Raw genomic sequence first — 22,314 nt, 5'->3', positions numbered from 1 at the left:
CCTGATTAAGGAGTAATTAATGCGGAAATTAAAGTAATAAGGTCTCTCTAGGTGAGAGTGTTTAATGTAGGTAATCTGCTTTGTTAGCGAGATCAGCCGGTTATTAGTGTGTTCCGTAATGTTTCTGTCCTGTTCTGCCTTTTCCCTTAATGAGGATTAAGGGAGGTATTTATAACCTTGGGAAACGTGCCCATCCTAGGTTTAGGTAAACCTAGGGCCGATTGGGCTTCCCTCGGAAGTTGGGCCTGGGTGGCCGGTTTTCCCATTTGGCATGGGTGGACACGTGGCGTGTCTCAATTGGTCCGTAGAGGACGTATCTGTGATTGACACGTGGCAGGCTCCTATTGACCTACGTGAAGGACACGTGGCGGAACCTGGTTGGTCCACTTGTCAGACGGTGATTGGTGGATAAAAATCCCCTAATCATTTGCCCATTGATGGTCTTACCTCTGTCAAAGACTTGATTGATGAGAGGTCGAGTGACTGGAATTTTGAGCTCATCTCCTCGCAATTTGTGGAAAGAGATGTTAAGTGCATTTTGTCCAATCCTATCAGCCCCAGAGCCCTGGATGATTTGTTAACGTGGACTTTCTCTAATGATGGTGTCTATTCTGTTAAATCAGCGTATATGCTTGGCAAAACCTGTGATTTGGATGCGTTCCATCAAGTTTGGGTATTAATTTGGAGCCTTGATACGATCCCGAAAGTCAAGCATTTCCTATGGCGTTTATGTACTAATTCCCTGCCTACTGGTGCCTTGCTTTACAGCAGACACATGAGGGAATCAACCACTTGCCCGTGGTGTTCCAACTCTGTTGAGACAATACACCATCTCTTTTTTAGCTGCCCTGCTGTACGTGATCTCTGGAATGAATGTGTCTGCTCTGAGCTGCTGGTGACTGACCAAGATGCTGACCTTCAAGACACCCTTTTAGCTTGGGCGAAGGCTAATACAAAGAAATGTATAATTGGGGCTGCTCTTCTTTGGCAAATCCGGGATCGCAGATTCGCAGGAACCAAAAAGTCTTCAATAACAAAGAGATATATCACCCAGTGGTTCGTGATAAAGTTGTGCGACTGATCGAAGACTATGGAAAATACTCGAAGCAGATTTATGGTGCTGTCCATAGAAAGAAGTGCAGGAGCTCGAGGAAATGGTTGCCTCCCCCACCCAATTTTGTTAAGATAAACTGTGACGCGTGCCTTAAAGATGATGGGTGGATTGGTTTTGGAGTTGTTGCAAGAAACGAGACAGGGGAGGTGCTATTTGCAGGGGTGTGTAGAGTCCGTGGCTACTGGCCTCCGGAGGTTGCTGAGTGCAAGGCCCTGCATTTCGGTATTAAGCTTGCATTGCGTTATGGATTGAAGACTGTTATCCTTGAATCTGGTTGTCAGCTTTCTATCCCTCGTCTTTCAAAAGCGGCTACTCGTTTTACAGACCTCGATACCGTTCTTGATGACATTTTCTATCTTAGCTCTAGTTTGAATTTTGTGTCGTGGTCACATGTGCGTAGGGATGGGAATTTTTGTTGCCCACCACCTCGCTAATTTAGTTTCGTTTGGTGTTGAACAAGTTTGGGAAAACTCATGCCCCGATGTAATTTCCTCTTATGTTCTAATGGACAAATTGTCCATTGATTAATAAAATTCACTAAACGGGTTTCAAAAAAAAAAAAGTCACATATTCTTGTCGAATAATCATATACTACCTCTTGAATTTATGCTAAGATCAACTCAACTAAAAATTTAGATTGATGGTTAAAGCTCAATATTGTCTTTAATAACCTATGACTAATACTTAGTTAAGATAACAAATGGGGTCTAACTTTTTGCAAAACATTGTGTTTGGGAACTAACTTTTTTTCTGCTTAATGTTTGGGGTCTAAGTTTTTATTTTGATGAAAATCAATAATTGGAAAATTTTTAAATTACCACCCAAAAATGTATTTTTTCAAAATAACCACCCGTTTAATTTTTTATTTTATTTTACCACCCCTTAAATTAAAAAAAACTACTCATATTACCACCTATTTCAAAATTCCGATGGAATTCTTTTATGAGGACCCACCCAATGGCTAGTAACGGCTATGTCTAAACATTACAATCAGCTATGTCTTCACTTCACCTCCCCTTTAAACCAATTTATTGAGTACAAGACAACCTAAAACCAAAAGAAAACAACTAAAAAACCCAAGAGCATGTTGTCTGAATTGCTACTACTACTGACCATCTTCTTCCTTTCACCATTAAAAGTCGTTGGGTGGGGTCCACATAAGAAAATACACTTGAATTTTGAAATGAGTGGTAATCTGAGTAGTTTTTTAATTTAAGGGGTGGTAAAATAAAATAAAAATTTAAACGGGTGGTTATTTAGAAAATGGGTATATTTTAGGGTGGTAATTTAAAAATTTTCCTAAATAATTGTCTTCAAAAAAGTTAGACCCTTGAATTAAAAAAGTTAGAGACTTCTAGTTAACCAATAGAAAAATTTCTTTTTATATATATATTTTTTTTAAAAAGCAACCAATCAAAAAATGCAAAAACTTGGACCCTTGATTTAATTTTTTGAGGCTTTTAATTATTTTATGAATATACATACCTTAAGCTTAAATTTCTTGCTTGGGTACTTACAGTTTACCATATATGATTATTTTAGTATCATGTATGTATATATATTCATGTATCCTTTTAGTTCATGAAGACTGAATTATTTAATTTAAGGGAAATTCTCACTGGTAATCACGAACTTTTATTTTTTCTCAATGGTAAACCATAAAACTTTTGATTATCAATGGTAACCATGAATTAATATTACTAAACTAATGGTAACTTAAGTTAAACAATTTGTAAATTCCTTTACCATGGTTTAGCAATCGACCTACAAAAAGACATTAATACCCTTATGCATAACCACTTCTTTCTTCTTCCTTTCTCTTTCCTCCTCCCCGCTGCAACTCCCTTCCCAGCCACCACCGTCATTGTTAAACAACTTGTTAAGGTCAGAATCGGAGCAAACTCGAAGTGACATAGCTTTAGTGTTGTATAACCTATGGCTTGATCATAGCAACCGAGTCAAACACGTGAAACAATTCAACAACAAACCTCAGGATGCTGCCATTCGAACCGCAAAACCCAGAGAAGTCAACGGCAAACCCCGACAAATTCGACCTAAAACTAACAAATTTGGCCCCAAAATCAACGAATTCGACCCCAAATCAACATATTCGGCAAATTCGACCCCAAAATCAACAAATTTGACCCCAAAAATCAACAAATTCAACCCCAAAATCGACAAATTCAACCCCAAAAATCAATAAAATCGACCCCAATATCAACAAATTCGACTTCAAAACTCAAAAAAATCGTCAAATTCGACCCCCAAAATCAACAAATTTGACCCCAAAATCGCCAAAAGTCCTAGAAATTTTAACCAAAGTAAGGGGAATGAGAGGGAATTGGGGAAGAAGATCACAGGGAATCGAGGAAGAGGGGAGGGTGGCTGATTTCGGCTAGGGAGGATGGCTGGTTTCGGCGTCCTCGAGAAGCAGTTTTGGTGGTGATGAGAGGAGAGAGAGTGTGGGTCGGGAACATGGGAGAAGGTGCTCGTTCTAGGATTAGGGTGTCGGTGGTGGGGTCTCCGGCGGGGGATGGGGTTGAGTCACCGTTAGCCGGGCGAGCTGAGCGGCGGGGAGGGGGGTTGCTGGTTGCCTGGTAACTGGGGAGGGGTTCAGATTTATTTTGTTTTTTTTGTTGTTTTTTAAAATAATTTGAAGGGTATTAATGTAAATTTATTGTTACTTAACCCAAGATTAACCCTAGTTAATCTTTTAATAATATTAAAATATCATTAATTTTACCATTAGTTTAGTTTATTAATTCATGATTACCATTGATAATCAAAAGTTTTAGGGTTTACCATTGAGAAAAAATAAAAGTTTGTGATTACCAATGAGAATTTCCCTTAATTTAATTACTAACTATAATTATATTAATAATAAATAAATAAAAAATTAATTTTCATTTGTAAGTGAATATTACTACAATTTACTATGGAAGGTTATTGATAAAATCTAGAGTTTAATTTGTACTTATTGTTGATTTGGGTAATTTTATATTACTAATTATACCATGAAAATTAATCTCATATCATTCATACTTAAATTAATTTTTTTTTACTAGTGTTTCACCAGTAAGAATATAAAAGATGTAAAGATAATTTTGTAATTGAAAAAGAAAATACATGTGATTGTTTTACCTTAACTTGCACATAAATTGCATACTTTTTATTATGTTGTTAAATGATATAGGTATTTTTTTTTAAGCTTAAGATTTCAATTTTCTCCTTAATAATAATACACAATTCTTTAAATGTACCATTAATAGGACTAATACCATCTTAATATTTTGCTATATAAGATGGAAAATTTGCAAATTGCAGTAATTTAAAGTTCGTATTTTGCAAATTGCATCCATTTAAATTTTTTTTTGCAAATTGCAGTCCAAAAGTTCATATAAATTGTAAATTGTAGCCCAATTCAACTTTTTCATCGATTTACAAGTTGAAAAATCTTCGATTTAGGTTTTAGGGGCCATTTTAGGCCTTAGGGAACCGAATTGAGCTCGGACTTAGCAAAAAAATAATGCAAGTATTTCGTTTTGCGTAACAAAAGTTTATCGATTTGTGGGAAACTGTAAATATGAGACACTTACGTTTTTTTTTGCTAATTTCGAGCTCAATTTGGGCCCTTAAGGGCTAAAATGACCCCTAAAACCTTAACCGAAGATTTTTCAACATGTAAACCGATGAAAAAATTGAATCAGGCTGCAATTTACAATTTATACGAACTTTTGGGCTGCAATTTACAAAAAAAAAAATTAATGGCTGCAATTTGCAAAATTTGAACTTTAAATGACCGCAATTTGCAAATTTTCTATATAAGATTGATAGCCATATTTTAGTAATATAAAAGAGAATTTTTAAATTACCACTCAAAACTATAACCATTTTCGAACTAACCACTTGTTTAATTTTTTATTTTAAATTATCACACCTTAAATAAATAAATGCGCAAATTACCACCTATTTTAAAAATATGGTGGATTTTCCGTCTATGGGCCCCACCTAACTAACTTCCCCCCTATTTTTTTTTCTTTTTTTTCCTCGATTTAATCATCTCATTGATATATTATCATTTCCTTCATTGAATTCCTTCAATAAATTGCTGAAAAATCATCGGTCTTCTTCCTAAAAAAAAAAAAAATCATCAGTCTTCTCACTCTCTCTCAACACCCATCTCTTGAATCTCCTTCAACACCCAATTTTCTCGTGTTGGTGTACCCTCCTTATCCTTCACCACTTCACACCATTTCCTACATCACATTTCCCCTACTACCCTCACAAACAATTCACAACACTTATCACCCCTATTCTCACTGCATCTCCCACCATTACAACAACAACTCAACACACCAACAACTCTGCAGCACCGAACTACTCAGCCCAGCTAATACCCACCTCCGACCCCACTTCATTTGCAGCCGTGCAACAACTCGCATCCCCCTCTCCAACCGTAACAGCAGCCTACAAATGGATCTAATTACAGCAGCTAAGCGCCGGCAAGAGTGAATCGCAGCCGTTGCAACTTTCAATTTTAGCCCCAATTCAATTTGAATTCAAAGCCCCAATTTCAGCCCCAATTCAATTTGATTCCATGAACCCTAATTCCCAAATCTACCTATTTACCCCAATTATAGTGAAATTTGGTAGAATTTGGTGAAGGAAATATGAATTGAAGTTTGGAAAGAGTTTTTAAAGAGAAAAATCAGACAAAAGGGTCAAAATCAGCGTTAGGTGGGCCCTCAAACGGAAAATCCACCGAATTTTTGAAATGGGTGGTAATTTTAGCATTTATTTAATTTAAGGGGTGGTAATTTAAAATAAAAAATTAAACGGTGGTTACTTCGAAAATGGTTACATTTTTGGAAAAATTGCTCCCATTAATCTGAACTTTGCCTCATCCGCCGAAATTAATCCCAACTTTAGTTTATTATCTATCACTCCCAACTTTGGGGGATATTAATTTTCGTTGCACTCAAATGACTTGCAACCGGTCAATCAGGTAAACATGTGTGAATTAATTTTTTTTTGCACGCGTGTCAATATGTAATTGGTTGAAAAAAAATGAAAAAAATGTAAAAAAAAAATAAAAAAATCCTAAAACCAAACCCAGCCACCCCATAGCAGCCCGCTGCCACCAACGACCACCCCGCAGCAATCCACGACCAACCCACGAACACCGTTCCCCTCGAGCGCCGGTCGCCACCCAGTCATCCTTCCCCTCTCCTAGTGCCGGCGACGCCCGACCACCCTCCCATTTCCCTTAAAAATCGGCCGCTGAAAACAAACACCCTAAAACGCCGCACTACTTCTCCCTGAAAAATACCACCGAAATGGCCGAAAACAGCCGAAATCGGCCGAATTTCGGGTTGAATGGTTGGTTTTAAACGAAAATCGGTCGATTTCGACCGTTCGTGGCTGAGTTCGTTAGCGGTGGCTAATTTCGTTCATGGTTGGGCGGGATTTGGGGAAGGGAAGAGGTGGGGGAGGGGTTTTCGGGGGTGGGGGAAGGGAAGGGGTGGCTAGGCGGCGATTTTCGATGGCGGGGGAGGGGTTTTCGGGGAAGGGGCCGATTTTCCGGCGGTGGGGGTGGGGGTGTGGTGTTTTCCGGGAAAGGGTAAGGGGCTGGGTTTGGTAGTTTTTTTTTTTTTTTTTTTTTTTTAAACTTTTGTTTTAATTTTTTTTCTTTTATTTTTTATTTTTTTGGACCTATCACGTGTTGACACGTGTATAGGTAACCTGCTACATCAGGTTGGATGACTTGTTGGGTGCAACGAAAATTAATACCCCCCAAAGTTGGGAGTGATAGATAATAAACTGAAGTTGGGATTAATTTAGGCGGATGAGGCAAAGTTCAGATTAATGGGAGCAATTTTTCCTACATTTTTTGGTGGTAATTTAAATTTTTTCCTAATATAAATTGTATTTTTAAAGGATAACTATATAATGTCCTTTATTCTCATAATCAATTAACCAGATGATATGGGCTTATTTATTTATTTGTACTTACAGTATAATACTTCGTAAAAGAATACTTGTATGGTCTTTTTTTTATCAAAAATTTATGTTGGAGTATAATAAGTGTATGTAAAAGTAAAAAAATAAAATAAATGAAAGGTGTTTTAGAGCCTGTTCACATTTACTGAATTGAGCTGAACTGAATTGAAATAATTGGAGCTGAACTGAACTGATTAGAGCTTAACTGAACTGAAATTAAGTAAATGTGAACATGCCCTTAGTTTTAGCATTAATAGGGTATGTTGTCATTTATTGAACTGAGCTGAACTGAACTGAACTGATTGGAGTGGAGCTGAACTGAACTAAACTTATTGGCGCTGAATTGAACTGAACTGAATTGAACTGAACTGAATTGAGCTGAGCTGAAATGAATATCTTTGAGAGAAGGAAATTAGGAGCTGAACTGAACTGAACTGAAATTAAGCTAAGTGAACAGGCCCTTAGGAGAATGGAGAATTTACTTAATTTGAGCAGATTGAAATAAACAATTTTTTATATTAAAAAAAACAAAGAACTAATTTAATATAAGCATATTAAGGAGGAAATTGCATTGTTATAGGCTTATAGCGTTTGTTACGCCTAAATAACTAATGACTACTTATTTTAGATATTAGTATTATGATTTATGATAGTTATTATTTATTGTTAAAATTAAATGCTTTAGGGGTCTAACTTTTTAACAATGGTGTATTATCTTTAACACTTGAACCCCCAAACACAATATTTTGCAAAAAGTTGAATACCATTTACGAGTATTATCTTTAACTCAATGAATACTAGTTGTATAAAATCTAACTTCCATCTCCACCCCTAAACCTTCTTTGTGCACTTGTGCATACCTAACTATTGAAATTGAAGGAAGCTGAGTCGTACTTTGTGTGATCTTGATTTTTTGGACGGTTGGCGTGGACGTGACTTGATAAGTTGACAGTAAGGCTAGTGGCAGAGGAGTGGCAAACCAACACTAATGCCTCTCCTCTTGCATTAGACTACCAAATTATTCGTCTTAGTTTTTATTGCTTAAGTTGCACTTTTCTTAAATTATTATTGTTAATGTCGTTTTTTTTTTTAATGTTTTAATCATTTTTGTGGGTACGAAAGTTTTATCATTGACTTGCAAACACACCACTTTTCTAGATTACCGCCTAGATTGCATCACAACCATGGGGATACCTCACGCGCCTATATATTATCATGAGCAATATAATCCCAAATTCCCAATAATGTTGGAAAATAAAGAATTGCTAGCAATAAGAGTTAATTAAATGCCTCATTTTCAAATCATGGGAGTGTTGAACGAATGAGTAGCTTGCAAATATTGTTATAGGAAAAAAAAAGCTGTGTAATTAGTGAATTAAAATTAGGAAAATGTTATACATAGCCCCTCAAGGCTAAATATAAGCATTAAATTTACACTTGAAAATCGTAAAAAATTAAGAAATTATCAAATAATTAACACTAATAACACTGATTTGCGCGTGTTTTTGTCATGAAATTCCTAATTTTATACAATTTCTAAAAGTATATTTAATGCTTATATATAGCCCTTAGGGTTACATATAACATTACCCTTAAAATTAATAGAGTTTACTCATGACTTATTTGATTATAAACAGTTCTAAATGAAAGTGGATTAAAGGCGAAAAGTCAGAATTAGACTTGATCAAGTTGAGCCTAGCTCGCTGGCCCGGTCCGATTTTGGGCGTGTTGGGCAATTTTTTCGGCCCGAAACAGGGTTGGGTCGGCCCGGCCCAAATTTATAACAAAAATTTTGAGGTTGGGAAATCGATTTTATGGTGACACCGGGTTGGTTTTTTTTTGGCCCGGCCCGAAAAGCACGTATGACCCGCTTAGTTTGGACACACATTTTCCGGCCCGATGAATGTGCAATTTTTTTTTTTTTTTTTACCTTGGCCAGGCCCGCCCATTATTCACCTCTAGTCAGGATATTAACTACAAAGGTTTTTTTTTTTTTTACACAAACGGCTAAGTTAAAATAATATAACCTTTATTTACTAACTAAACATTTTTTTTTTGAGTAAAAAATCTTAAGCGTCCTTAGGCGATTAGTAAAAGTCTTTAAAGTGTAGCTATTTTTCTTATGTACGTGAAAAAATCCTTCTCGAAATCCCTTAAGCTAACACTTTGGGTTTGGAAGTTTCACATCATAAGATATGAAAAAGATAACTTCTCTTTATGAATTTTCCTAATTTTGTTTGGTTGTAAATTTGAATTTGCAAATGTGATGACATGAGTTGCCTCTTCCATACAAAAACCTTCAAATTGTGTCTCTTAACTCAACCTCTCATTTGGAAAGCAAATAGTGAAATAGCTCACCAACTAACTAATTTATACAGTTTTCTTGTTTCAACACACTAACCTACTATCTTGTATTTATATGATCATTGATTTTTTTTTTTTTTTATTTATATATCATCAATAACTTAATACTAAAAGCGAAATCAGTGATGACACATGTCATTCACTGGTTAAAAATTTTCCCTCCATTCTTTATCTTTCCTTATGAAAAATATTTATAACCTATAATATTTACTTTCCATTTTAGCGATTATATTTTTGCCATACACACTCAAACGAAATATTTTTGAAAGTATATTTTTATAGTAATTCTATTTTTATGTAGTAATTTACTATATAAGTTATTAAAATCTGTGCATTGCACGGGACTTTAACTAGTATATATATATAGAAGGAACGATCATGTATGGATCTACAATTTCCTTCAAAAAAAAAAAAAAAAAAAAAATGTATGGATCTACAATAATGAAGTAATGCAAACACAGTTTTCAAACTTACAAAAATAGCATATATAATTATGTCTAATTAATTTTTCCAATTTCACATACCTATACATACATTAACCTACTTAATTTAAACTCTAAGCACAAGTTAGTAATGCACTTAAATAAATATAGTTAGAATAATATGCAAATTTCAATTAAAAAATTGGAGTATTTTTCCTAACATAAGTGGAAAAAAAATGATAGATGAGCATGATGAAACCTAGTGATTTTTTTTCTAATACATTTTTTTTTTACATGCGAAGACCCAAAAACATTACCTAGCCAATCATTTTTATTAGTACAAACTACCGCCTCCGTCTCATTTTAGTTGACATGTTTCCTTATTAACGTTTTCCAATGTACAAGCAAAAATTATGAAAAATGGATAATTTGAGAATATATATCGTAAAGGATCTAATGAATCTTACATAACTATATTTTTCATTATGTACAAACCATAATATATGGTTAAAAGAATTATGTAAAAAGTGCTAAAATAAAAATGTGACAACTAAAAAAATGGAGGTACTGCACAGTACGAGTATAAAACAAATATTCGGCAATCGTCACAAGTTAGACACGCGCCTTGAGGGAGAGGACGAGAGGCTAGGGAGCAAATATAGTACAATTATCCAAAAGCAGAACAAACAAAATCCTCCAATTAAAATCATCAAAAAATAAAATAAATGTAAAATTTCTCTTCAAGTCCTCACTTTAATTAACTTTTTATTAATCGATTTTTAAAAATGCCTAAAAACGTAACCTTAAATTCCAGCAAAATTCCTTTGCCTTATAGTGGTGGTTAATGGTTTTCCCCTGTTAGTTGAAAATTAAATACTCATAAAGAAATATTCCACCAACAATTAAAAATCAAATTATTGCTCATAAAAATTCCTAAATAAAAAAATCCAGCAAAAAAGCCTAACATCAGATTACCCAATTCATCTACCTAGATTCCCATATCTTTGCTACAATTTTTTTTTCTTTCTCCATGCATTCTCTTAATCTTCATTACATTGCCCCATTTCCTTACAAAATTCTTGATTTTTCTGAAAAAATTGCATTAATTTTACGAATTCATATTGTAAGTATAATTTTCTTTGGTTTTTATTATGTGGGTAATTGCAATATTTGTTGTTTTTTGATAATTTGATTCTGGGGTTTTTTTTTTTTTTTGGAATGATTTTTTTATTTTTTTTTTTGTTTTAATTTTCTATATTTGCAGATTAAGGAGCCTTAAAAATGGCGGTTCTTTAATGGTTAAACAAATTTTCATGATTTCGTTTTGTGGTCAAGTGAGGCTAGAGATGAGCACACAACAAGAAAATGTAGATACAATAACTCATGTTCGAGGTAATTTCTCGTAAAATTTGCGTTTTTTTCTTTGTTTTTTATTTTTTTGCTTTTTTGATTTTTGGTTGGTATTTCCAATTTCTAACAATTTACATTATGGCAGATTAATTTTATGTTGTCCCCTTTTATTATCTATAAGCTATCATATCGTCTTTTATAAGAATTTGCTTGCAAGTTTTTAGCATTATGGTTACATGTATTCGTGTTGAGAAACTTGGAATTTCTTGTTATCTATGTTTTTTTAGCATTAAGGTACTATATTATTACGTTGTGGTGGCCTAACTTTTGTATAATACCAAAGTTAAGTTAAATTCAGATTCTGAGGAATTTCAAACGCTGGATTTTTTTGTTTATGTAAGGTAGTTATGTTTGCTAGATATGATAAACAATGAAGGAGAAATTGTTTAATGATGTATTTTAGTATAATGGATATAACAAAATTTTTGAACTTAGGTTCAGAGTCATGTTGTTGATATTGTACATGTTTGGATTATTGTAATTTGTTAGCAAAATTAAATTGCCAATCATTGATTTTTGTCTTTGGTTACCTTTGGTGGATTTGTTGCTATTTTTTTTGTTGACGCTTTCTACAGCAGTTATTAGTCATTAGCATAATTATTTGAATCCAGTCTTGGATATCCTTTCACTGTAATTGTTTGGGGTTAAGCCACCTTTATATTCTTGTACAAGTTGCAGTATAAAAACCTCTGACTTCAGCTTATCTATAGCTTTCTAGAAGTAACGAGATTGATCTGCAGGGCTGGCTCGACTGCCATTGTTGTGTAATTTAGACCTGCTTGAGATGAATATTGGTGTTTAGTTCCATTTATTGTTTGATGGAATCTTAGTTTTTTTTTTTGGTCTAAATAGTGTTCTTTAGCTGTAAGATGTTAGTGCACTCAAAAGCTTAATCTAATGATGCATACAGGTACCTCTCTTTACGAACTTTTACAGGCAGAAAGACTACAGGCAGAACAAGAACAGGCAGAAAGACTACAATTAGAACAAGAACAGGCAGAGAGACTACAATTAGAACAAGAACAGGCAGAAGAAATGCAATTAGAACAACTGCAAACAGAAAGAAAACAGTCAAAACCGAAAAAGAAAGAAAGACGGAAATCAAATCAAGAACAGGTAGAAATTCTACATTCAGAACACGAACAGACAGAAAGACTACAATCAGATCAAGAACAGACAGAAAGACTACAAACAACAAACGAGCAGGCAGACAAGCAATTTTCCGAAAATCAACACTCTGGAAAAGCACCGACAGAAAAACATTGTAAAAGCAACAAATCAAAAAGAGAAAAGCATGGTACTTTAAATATTATGCTGACAATCAATTTCTCTATATGATGCTACTATGCTAGTTTTAAAAATTGGTTCACCTTGTTGAAACAGTATAGTCATTTTTTGCATTTAAATTCTCATTTGCTAGTTCTTGAAGTAATTGTCATGTGAAAGATTATGCTAGTTTTAAAAATTGGTTCACCTTGTTGAAACAGTATACTGTCATTTTTTGCATTTAAATTCTCATTTGCTAGTTCTTGAAGTAATTGTCATGTGAAAGATTATAAACGTCTTCCTTTAATATTTAAAGTTGCTTGGCATGTTTGTTTATGCGATTTGCATCTTTAGTATGATCATTCACTGTAAAATTCCAGCTAATATTGCTGAAACAGATTACTCGCTTAGATCTATTTGATTGTTGCACATATCTTGGCTCACAAGTCACAACATCCTTTAACTTAGAGAATCCTCCTTCAATTAAACATCCTCCTTCAATTTCCCTAAAATTTCCATTAGGAAAGAACACATTATTTATTTTACATATTATTGTCATGTATAAATCTTACATTATTTTGCAGCTTCTGGCCCTCAAAAGAAGTTAGAGCTATTGCTATCTCACTGTGGAAATAGAGAATGTGCAGACTGTGGCACCCCAGAACCAAAATGGGTGTAAGTATTTTAAATGAACATCTTTTTCCCATTGTTAGATAGTTGGTAGTGTTTTATATACATGTAAATATAAAAACTTTGGTTAAGCTGTTGATTAAAACTAATAGACAATTTATGTATACTGTAATAAAAATTATGAATTTGGATATTTTGAAGAGCAGGATCTGTAAAAAAGAATGAAGAATAAATATATCAAAAGAAATATAGGATGAGAACCATCAAACGTATGGAAAAAGTTAATTATGTCATGAAAATTGAATAAGAAAGAAGATGAAGACATGAAGTAAAAGCATATGTAAAAATAAGAAAGCAACGGGTATGTGAAATGATTTGTGTTGTGCTGTGCTGTGATTTTCAGGTCTATGGGTGTTGGGGTATTCATCTGTATCAAGTGCTCTGGTATACACAGAAGCCTTGGAGTACATATAACAAAGGTATGGTACAAAATATTTATATACTCCATATAACATAATTACATAATTGGATATGCATATGGATTACCCAATAAGGCGGTTATTTTCTAGAGCTGAACTGTATACAATTTTGAATTTTCTTGATAGGCAGGAAACATTGAACCTACATAATATTTGTGAAGTTGATGAGAACTGTATGTCACAACTAGGAACTTGCTTTACTAATTTGTGCCTTTTCCTTTTGCCTCCTTTTTTATATACAAGTAATTGTGAAAATTTTCAGTGATATGCTTTTGAAGGTAAAACATTCACCCGAGAGGGTTGTGCTTAGTGATTAGACCTGTATGCATCCACATTTGTGAATAGTAATTAGAGCCAACAACATTGAACAGAAAAAGGGTAGATGTTAGCTAATGGAGGTTTTTTCAGGGAACATGTAAATTCTTGACAAATTCGTTGGCTTTTCCAAATTTCATTACCTTAAAGATAGACGAATTATTAATCTACTATGAAAATAAAAGAGGCAGAATAGCTTATGCCTGGAGAAGTCACATCTTGCTATTATCGGGGAAGCTTGTTACTGCACAATATCTGACTTGCCTCATACATGGGCTCCTTTTGTAATAACTATAGCAATAATTTAGGAACATGGACATCTTTTTTTTGGAGAGGGGATCGTGATGAAGAATATATGTCTGTAATACAGGTTTTATCCGTGAAGCTTGATGATTGGACAGAGGACCAAGTAGATGCTCTAGAAGAAATGGGAGGAAATATAGTAGCCAACAAAAAGTATGAAGCCTGCATTCCTGGGAACATATTGAAACCAAAACCAGATTCTGCTATAGAGGAGCGCTCTGATTTTATCAGGTATTGTACAGTCATAAGCCTCATAATGCTTTTTCTACAAATGCAGAAATTTGGCACGCTAAATTTTATTTTATTTTATTTATTTATTTTAATATTTTTGGGCTTGTTTAGGAGGAAGTACGAGCTACAACAGTTTACAAATTCAGATGAGTACTTGATGTGTCCATATCCACGTCCTACATGTTCATCAACCTATAGAAGTCCGTCAGCCTATCGAACTTCATCAAGCAAGAATCTAATGTTATCACTCGATAAGAAACACATAGAGAAACAAGTTAGCAGCCTTCGCATTACGGGAATTGGGCATGCGTTTCGTGGTAGCCGCCATAGCTCGAAAAAAAAAGACGAGCACAAAAGTTATAAGAACTGTGATTTGATGGTAAGTCTATATTTCATGCAAGATGGAGTACATTTTTTCGCTTTGTAATTCATACTTCTATATTCAGCATTATTTTCATGAATGTGTTTCATCTTAGAAACAACAATTCTTATACTTTCAACCCTTTAATTGTTAGAAACTTTGGGTTTTTAGTCCTCTGATACCATGCTTGTTCTTTCGTCTGCATTTTACTGATTGGGTCCTAAAGAGCAGTCTTATGTCATTGTATTTGATTTTTCTTATTGCAGCCAGGTATGACTGAATTTGTTGGACTGATTAAAGTAAATGTGGTCAGAGGCACTAACCTTGCTATCCGAGATATGGTATCTAGTGATCCATATGTCATCCTCTGTCTGGGACAACAAGTAAGAATCTTCTCCGTGTGACTTTGTGAGCTCTCTTGGTATATTTCTGGATCTTGATTTTATATTAAACGTGGTCTTGATAACTCTCCTTGCAGTCAGTGAAGACTCGTGTTATAAAGAACAACCTGAATCCAGTCTGGAATGAAAAGTTGATGCTGTCAATTCCTGACTGTTTGCCACCCTTAAAGTTGGTAAGTTTTTTTTTTTTGTTGAGGAACTACAATGATCAAATTTTCGAGTACAAAAACTTACAGCGCATATAATGTAACTTGTCTGCTCATAGCATCTTACTCTGTGTTATACTCGTATTATCTATAAGCAATTTCACCTTCAAGGCTCCAATTTCTTTCTTGAGTTTGAATGCATATTGCGTTGATAGAATAAATGTTCTCCCAATTTTGCCCTCTCATATAGTTGAACCTTTTTTTTTTGTTTCGACATCAATTATCTTTGTGTTTTTCCCTTGGTTCTTCCTTTCAAAAACTTATGCCCTAGTTTAAATTTGCAGCTTGTGTATGACAAGGACACCTTCACCACGGACGATTTTATGGGCCAAGCTGAAATTGACATCCAACCCTTGGTCTCTGCTGCTAGGGATTTGGAGAAGTCAACACAAAATGGAGCAACCCAGCTTGGGACATGGGTTGCAAGCGAAGATAACACCCTTCTAAATGACAGCATTATCTCCCTTGTAGATGGCCAAATAAAGCAGCAACTGTCTATCAAACTGCAGAATGTAGAAAGAGGAGTCCTAGAACTTGAACTCGAATGTGTCCCACTCTCTCAATAGTAGGGGATCTTGAAGTAGACTTGTGATGAATCCATACTGTTTGTTAGGATTTTGTATACGGAAGAATAGGTTTAAACGGTTTAGACCCCCTCGAAAAAGTTGATGGGGGAAATCGGGGTCATTTAGACCCTTTAAATGCACGCATAGAGCTTGTGTCGTATTTTTTTCTATACAGGATAGTTAGCTTTGAGCTTACCAGAAAAGAAATGTAAATTCCTCTTTTCTTTGTGTTTGTCTTTGTTATTAAGTATATATCATTGTTGTTTAGAAGTTACAGACATTGAGGTAATAGTAATCATGAAGTGTAAATTCATTTAAATTTGAAACTCAGCTAGAATCTTATCTCTCTTGTACATTCTAATGCAGCAGCACTGAAGCACTAAGGCTACTCAGTACACAGAAATCTCAAAACTGGACATGGAGTAGTTTAAAAGATTTAGGTAGACTAATAATTGACAATCTTATTAAAAACAAGAAGCTTGTTGTGTTAACTGATCTTGCCCCAGGGCGTTAGATAAACATTTAAAATATTATTTAAATTGATATTAGTTTGGGAATGTATGACAAAATCACTCGCTGATCAATCTAATTAATGTTCATTTTAATTTAATCTTTCTACTTTTAGCTATCGTATCCCAACACCCTCGGAGCATTTGATGGCTTTTGCCTTAAAAATATTACCTGTAAGTATTAGTGGTATTACCTCTGTTTTAGAAATTTTGACTCATTTATTATTTATGTGGTCTAAATAAAATAATTTGTACTACATTGTATTTATGATTTATATAGAAAAATTAGCATTCGGTATCTTATTAGATTCACTAACATTTGTGTGGCCAACCACATTTTCTTTGAAAGAATGGTCGGGGTTAATTAATCAGGGGTTACTCAATTAGTCACTCAGGAATTACTCGGTCAATAAGGAATTTCTCGGTTGGTTAGGGCCAAGGTGCGTCTAGTGAGGTTTGATCCCACAACCTCTTCATTGTGAGATATAAACTTGACCACTGGACCGGTTCGGCCCTTCAATTGATCACCTCCAACTTATACGTATGCGAGTATAATTTGAAATTCCTTCATAGCGCCAACAACTCCATTATTTTCAGTTTTCAGTCCTACTTGAATAGCTCATTCTTCTAATTTGAATTCTACCTCCAGTTTTCCAACAATGGCGTCCTCCAAATCATCAACTCTGAAGCTGCTAATGCAAAGTGGTCATCGACAAGGTGAAACCCTAGAATTCAACTCCAAAGTTCGAATTGGGCGAGTCGTAAAAGGCAACAAACTGACTATCAAAGATCCCGGAATTTCCTCCAATCATCTCGTCATCGAATTCAACAAAGAATCTGGAATCTGGGAAATCAAAGACCTCGATTCTTCAAATAGTACTATCTTGAACTCCTCTCAACTCAAACCCCTTTCCCCTTTTGAAATTCGTAATGGGGATGTGATTAAAATTGGCGAGCTTACCTCAATTAGGGTTGAAATTGTCCCAATTGAAGAGGAAACCAACAATCGTAGAATTATTAGAAATAGAAAAGCTGCAATTGATTTGGGAAGTATTAAGGGTTCCAAGTTGGAAATTGGGGATTTGAAGGTTGATGCGAAGAAAGAGGATGAAGATGAGTGTGGGGTTATGAGGAAGAAGAACACTAGGAGGAGAGGAGAGGTTGAATTTCTGGGTTTAGAACAAGTTATTCAGCCCAGGAGGACTAGGCGTGCTAATAATGCTGACGGTGTAATACCACCCATTTCTGTGGTGGAGGAAGTTGTGGAAGACAAGGGTTTTGGTATGGATGATTGCAAACCCACACGAGGTGGTCGTGGTCGTGGTCGTGGGCGTGGGCGTGGGCGTGGACGTGGGAGGATAAAGAAACATAGTATTAGGAGTGTAGATGATGTCCTGGATGCTTTTCCAGAGGCATTAGAAAAGGAAGTTCCTTGTGAAAATTGGATGGATGATAAAACAAAGGTGGAGGTTTCTGAACAAGAGGGAGGTGCGCCGTCTTTGAAAGGGCAGAATTCTGCTGAACCGATGGATGAGACTATTCAGCAGGAAAATGGTTAATGTGGCAATGAGAGTGATGCAACGTTGGATGATCGGAGAATGGAAGCTGCTCAAGATGTTGTTTTGGAAGAGAGAGTGAATCATGAGGTGTTGGGGAAGGAATTGCCGGACCTGGTGGTGAATTCAAGGCACCAACATTGCAAAAGTGATCAATGTGTGGGAGGTGATCAAGATGTTTTGGAAGAGAAAGTGAATCATAAGGTGTTGGGGAAGGAATTGCCGGAACAGGTGGTGAATTCAAGGCACCAACCTCGCGAAAAATGGATGGATGATAAGACTAATGTACAGTTTTTGGAGGGGGTGGTTCTTGATCAGGATGGAGGTGCTCAATGTGTGAGAGAGCAGCATTGTGTGGAGGAAGCTGATGGCAATCTGATTGCTGCTTCTCAAGCTGACAAAAAGGTTTGTAACGGAGTAGAGAGTGAATGTGATGTAGTGCTGAATGATGGGAGAGTGGACGAATCAGATATGGAAGAGATTGTTAAAGAGTCAGAGGTCAAGAGTTATCATAGAAGCAAAGATCCTCAGGCCATTAATGTGCCGGACCTGGAAATGATGACTCTAGCAGAATGGTTTGATTACTTGCAAGTATATTTGCCTAACCAGATTTATGCTGCCACAGATGAGATCATTAAGGACATGCAAAAAAGAGCTAAGCAGTTTGATGAATTCATGCTGTAGCAGCAGAACGAGAATAAGAAACTGTCTCTGGCTTTGGAGAAGACAATTACTTAACCAAAATATGGTAAATTCCAAGGTCCTTTCCTGAGATGATGATGTACATTCAGTTTCTTGTTAAATTGTTAGAAATTATCAAATGCCACAGAGCTTTCTTTTGATTTCGTCTCTCCTTTTTAAAGTGTAAGTGTTTTGCTAAATAATATGCTTCTTTGATATGTCAACTTTGTTTGTGGATGACTAGATTAGATCTTATGTGCCCTGTAAGGCATCCAAACCTCTTTAAATATGCTTAGAAAAGCTTTGTGCTTTATAATTGCATTTGATTGCCTGTAATCTTTATAAATGCAATGCAACCCCCTAATTAAGAAGATATAAAGAAAGATTGGTGGACTAAATTATTTTTATGAAGGGTTTTACGGGAAAAAATGGGATGAGCAGATATATCTAACTAAAGAGACATAGCTAAGTGTGTTGAATAAAACTTGTATATGGGTTTGAGAAAAGTTGACCACATTAATATAATCTATAAATGCAACAGAGGTTTACATTTTGTAATAATGATTGAGTAGTTTCAGTTGCACTTCAAAATACTGTAGATTAATGTAAGATTTAATTGATGAATGTTTGTGGATAACTTATATTTTGGCTGATTAATGATGGAGCATATAATTGCATTACCATAAAACATAGGGTGTGATGACCAATAAAATTTCCTTCTATATCCATGAAACTGCTTAAATCCCCAAACAGATTGGTAGGCACAGTTCACAACCATATCTTCCAGTATTGTATTGTAAAATAATGAAGGTAAACTAATGTGTGGAACAAAGGTTCAGAATCATGTTCTTGATTTTGTACATGTTTGGCTTGTTGTAATTTGTAAGAAAAATTGAATTTCCAAGCATTGATTTGTTTGTTTTTGGTTACCCTTTTGTGTATTGTAGATATTCTTTTGTTGAAGCTTATACAGCAGTTGTCATCATAAGCATAATTATATGGATTCAATTTTGAATACCCTTTCATTGCAATCCTTTGGGGTTAAACCATCTTTATAATTCTCTTATGAGTTAATTCGACTTCAGCTGATCTTTAGTCCTGTTGAAGTGACTAAATTGATTTGCAGGACTGGCCCGACTGCCATTGCTGTGTGATTTAGATTTTTGATAAAATTCATTGCTTCTTATGAGCATTTAGATTTTTGATAAAATTCATTGCTTTTTCCAAAGTTTATTACCTTAAAGATAGACAAATTATTAATCTGTATAATTATAAAAAAATAAAAGCGGCAAAATAGCTTATATCCCAAGAAAAATAGTCACATCTTGCAACTGGGGAAGCTTGTTACTGCACAATCTCTAATTAACATTAACCTCATATCCATGCTCCTATTGTAATAACTATAGCAATGTTTTAGGGATATGGCCATCTTTTATTCTTTTTTGGGGGAGGGGATCACAATGAAGAATGTATGTCTTTGTATTACATTTACAACATTTATCAGTGAAGCTAGATGATTGGACAGAGGACCAAGTAGATGCCCTGGAAGAAATGGGAGGAAATATAGTAGCCAACAAAAGCATGAAGCCTTCATTCCTTGAAACATAATGAAACCAAAACCAGATTCTGCTATAGAGGAGCGCTCTGATTTTATCAGGTATCAAAAATGCAGAAATTTGGCATGCTATTTTTTTAATTTTTTTTTTTTGGGTTTGTGTAGGAGGAATTATGAGCTACAACAATTTATAAATTCAGATGAGTATCTGATGTGTCCATATTCACTTCCTACGAGTTCATCAACATATAGAAGTCTGTCAACCTATCAAACTTCATCAAGCAAGGATCTGGTGTTATCACTCGATAAGAAATACATAAACAAGTAAACAGCCTTCACATTACGGGAATTGGGCATGTGTTTGTTGTAGCCGCCATAGCTCAAAAAGAAAGGACGAGCAGAAAAGTTCTAAAAACTGTGATTTGATCGTTTGTCTTTATATTTCATGAAACATAAGAAATTACAATTTTTTGTTATTTTTTTCCAACATTATTTCCGTGAATGTTTTTCATCTTAAAAACAACAATTCTTATACATTCAACCCTTTAATTCATTAGAAACTATAGTCCTCTGTAACCGAGCTTGTACTTTCTTATTGCAGCCAGGTATGACTGAATTTGTTGGACTGATTAAATTAACTGTGGTCAGAGGCACGAATCTTGCCATCCGAGAAATGGTATCTAGTGATCCATAAGTCATCCATCCTCTGTTTGGGACAACAAGTAACAATCTTCCCCTTGTGACTTTGTTAGCTCTCCTGGTATATTTCTGGCTCTTGCTTTTATATTAAACTTGGTCTTGATGACTCTCCTTGCAGTCAGTGAAGACTCGCGTTATAAAGAACAACCTGAATCCAGTCTGGATTGAAAAACTGATGCTGTCAATTCCTGACTGCGTGCCACCCTTACAGTTGGTGAGTTTTTTGTGGAGGAACTACAATGAATAAAACTTATACCATGAAATTTACAGCACACATGTAATTTGACTGCTCATAGCATCTTACACCATATTATAGTGTCTCAAAGCAGTTTCACTTTCAAGTCTATCAAGCAAAATGTCTTTTGGTTACTCCCTATATCCAGTCATGTAATTATGTTATAACTAGCTTGAAAAGCAAAAAAAAGCATGTATAACTAGCTTGAAATGGTCAAATTCGTCAAAGTCACTTGATGCTTATTGCTTGAGTGAAGTTCCATTGATTGTTAGGATTGTTGTATGACTTGTATGGTCATCTACTGCATAAACTACTGTCTAGAATCCCATGGTGAGAATGATCATCTACTGCATTAACTTGATCTTCCTCCGCCTTTTTCAACTCGTAACGTTGAACTTCGATTGCAAAATGGTCCAAGATATCTTCAATGTTATAAGCTAAATCTAGGAGGTCATTCAGCCATAACTTGACAGGTTTACTGTGAAATTGCTGCAGCTCAGCATCATCCAGCAGAGCTTTCAGCCTAGTAAGCTGTATCTTCCATTTCTTGATTGTTTTCGGCAGATCAACTCCACCAACCATCTTCAAGAATTGGCTACCTCCGGTTGACAACAGCATCTCAAACAACACTTGCAGAAATGCAGACAGAAACGTCTCGCCAATGGCCATCCTTGATCGGCTACTAGCAAAATTTGATTTTTACTTTGTTTATGATTTAGTAAAATCTAGTGATTGTGAATGAAATGATTGGTTTATCTTTGTCTGGGATTGGTGGGAAATGAATTATTGATAGCAGGATTAATGGTGGTGGATAGTTGTAGAGTGACGAAATTCTAAATGGGTGTACTCACAAAGTCACAAAGGACCAATTATTAGTAAGTGCCTTTTCTATTTATACAAATACAAATTTTTGTATGTAGCTAGACACATGGTGCGGCAAGGGTTACTTGTAGGGTGTTACTGGTTTTGTCAGGGGTTACTTGTACGCGTTACTTGTATTCTGGGGTTACT

At 35.1% G+C, this 22,314-nt stretch overlaps 3 protein-coding genes across 4 annotated transcripts; all 3 read left to right on the top strand.

The window, feature by feature from the left end:
- The first annotated feature begins 10,505 nt into the window (after positions 1–10,505).
- Positions 10,506–16,300, top strand: LOC110716272 (probable ADP-ribosylation factor GTPase-activating protein AGD11). 2 transcript variants are annotated; one of them, XM_021894883.1, is made up of 10 exons: positions 10,506–11,023; positions 11,165–11,292; positions 12,221–12,607; positions 13,161–13,251; positions 13,610–13,685; positions 14,371–14,534; positions 14,646–14,913; positions 15,162–15,278; positions 15,374–15,469; positions 15,787–16,300. In XM_021894883.1, exons 2-10 carry the CDS (start codon positions 11,196–11,198, stop codon positions 16,066–16,068), a joined length of 1,578 nt encoding a protein of 525 aa, XP_021750575.1. In that variant the 5' UTR covers positions 10,506–11,023; positions 11,165–11,195; the 3' UTR covers positions 16,069–16,300. The 2 variants fall into 2 exon arrangements, with proteins under 2 accessions (XP_021750575.1, XP_021750582.1); XM_021894890.1 differs by lacking the exon at positions 10,506–11,023 and having other exon boundaries at positions 11,198–11,292; positions 12,247–12,607.
- Positions 16,301–17,236: 936 nt separating this feature from the next.
- LOC110716786 (FHA domain-containing protein At4g14490-like) lies at positions 17,237–18,136 on the top strand. The gene has a single exon (XM_021895418.1). It carries the CDS (start codon positions 17,237–17,239, stop codon positions 18,134–18,136), a length of 900 nt encoding a protein of 299 aa, XP_021751110.1.
- Positions 18,137–18,175: 39 nt separating this feature from the next.
- LOC110716777 lies at positions 18,176–18,817 on the top strand. Its single transcript, XM_021895412.1, has one exon. It carries the CDS (start codon positions 18,176–18,178, stop codon positions 18,815–18,817), a length of 642 nt encoding a protein of 213 aa, XP_021751104.1.
- Positions 18,818–22,314: the final 3,497 nt, after the last annotated feature.

This window comes from Chenopodium quinoa, unplaced genomic scaffold (genome assembly GCF_001683475.1).
Source record: "Chenopodium quinoa cultivar QQ74 unplaced genomic scaffold, ASM168347v1, whole genome shotgun sequence".
NCBI lineage: Eukaryota > Viridiplantae > Streptophyta > Magnoliopsida > Caryophyllales > Amaranthaceae > Chenopodium > Chenopodium quinoa.
This window is presented reverse-complemented; position numbering and strand designations above follow the sequence as displayed.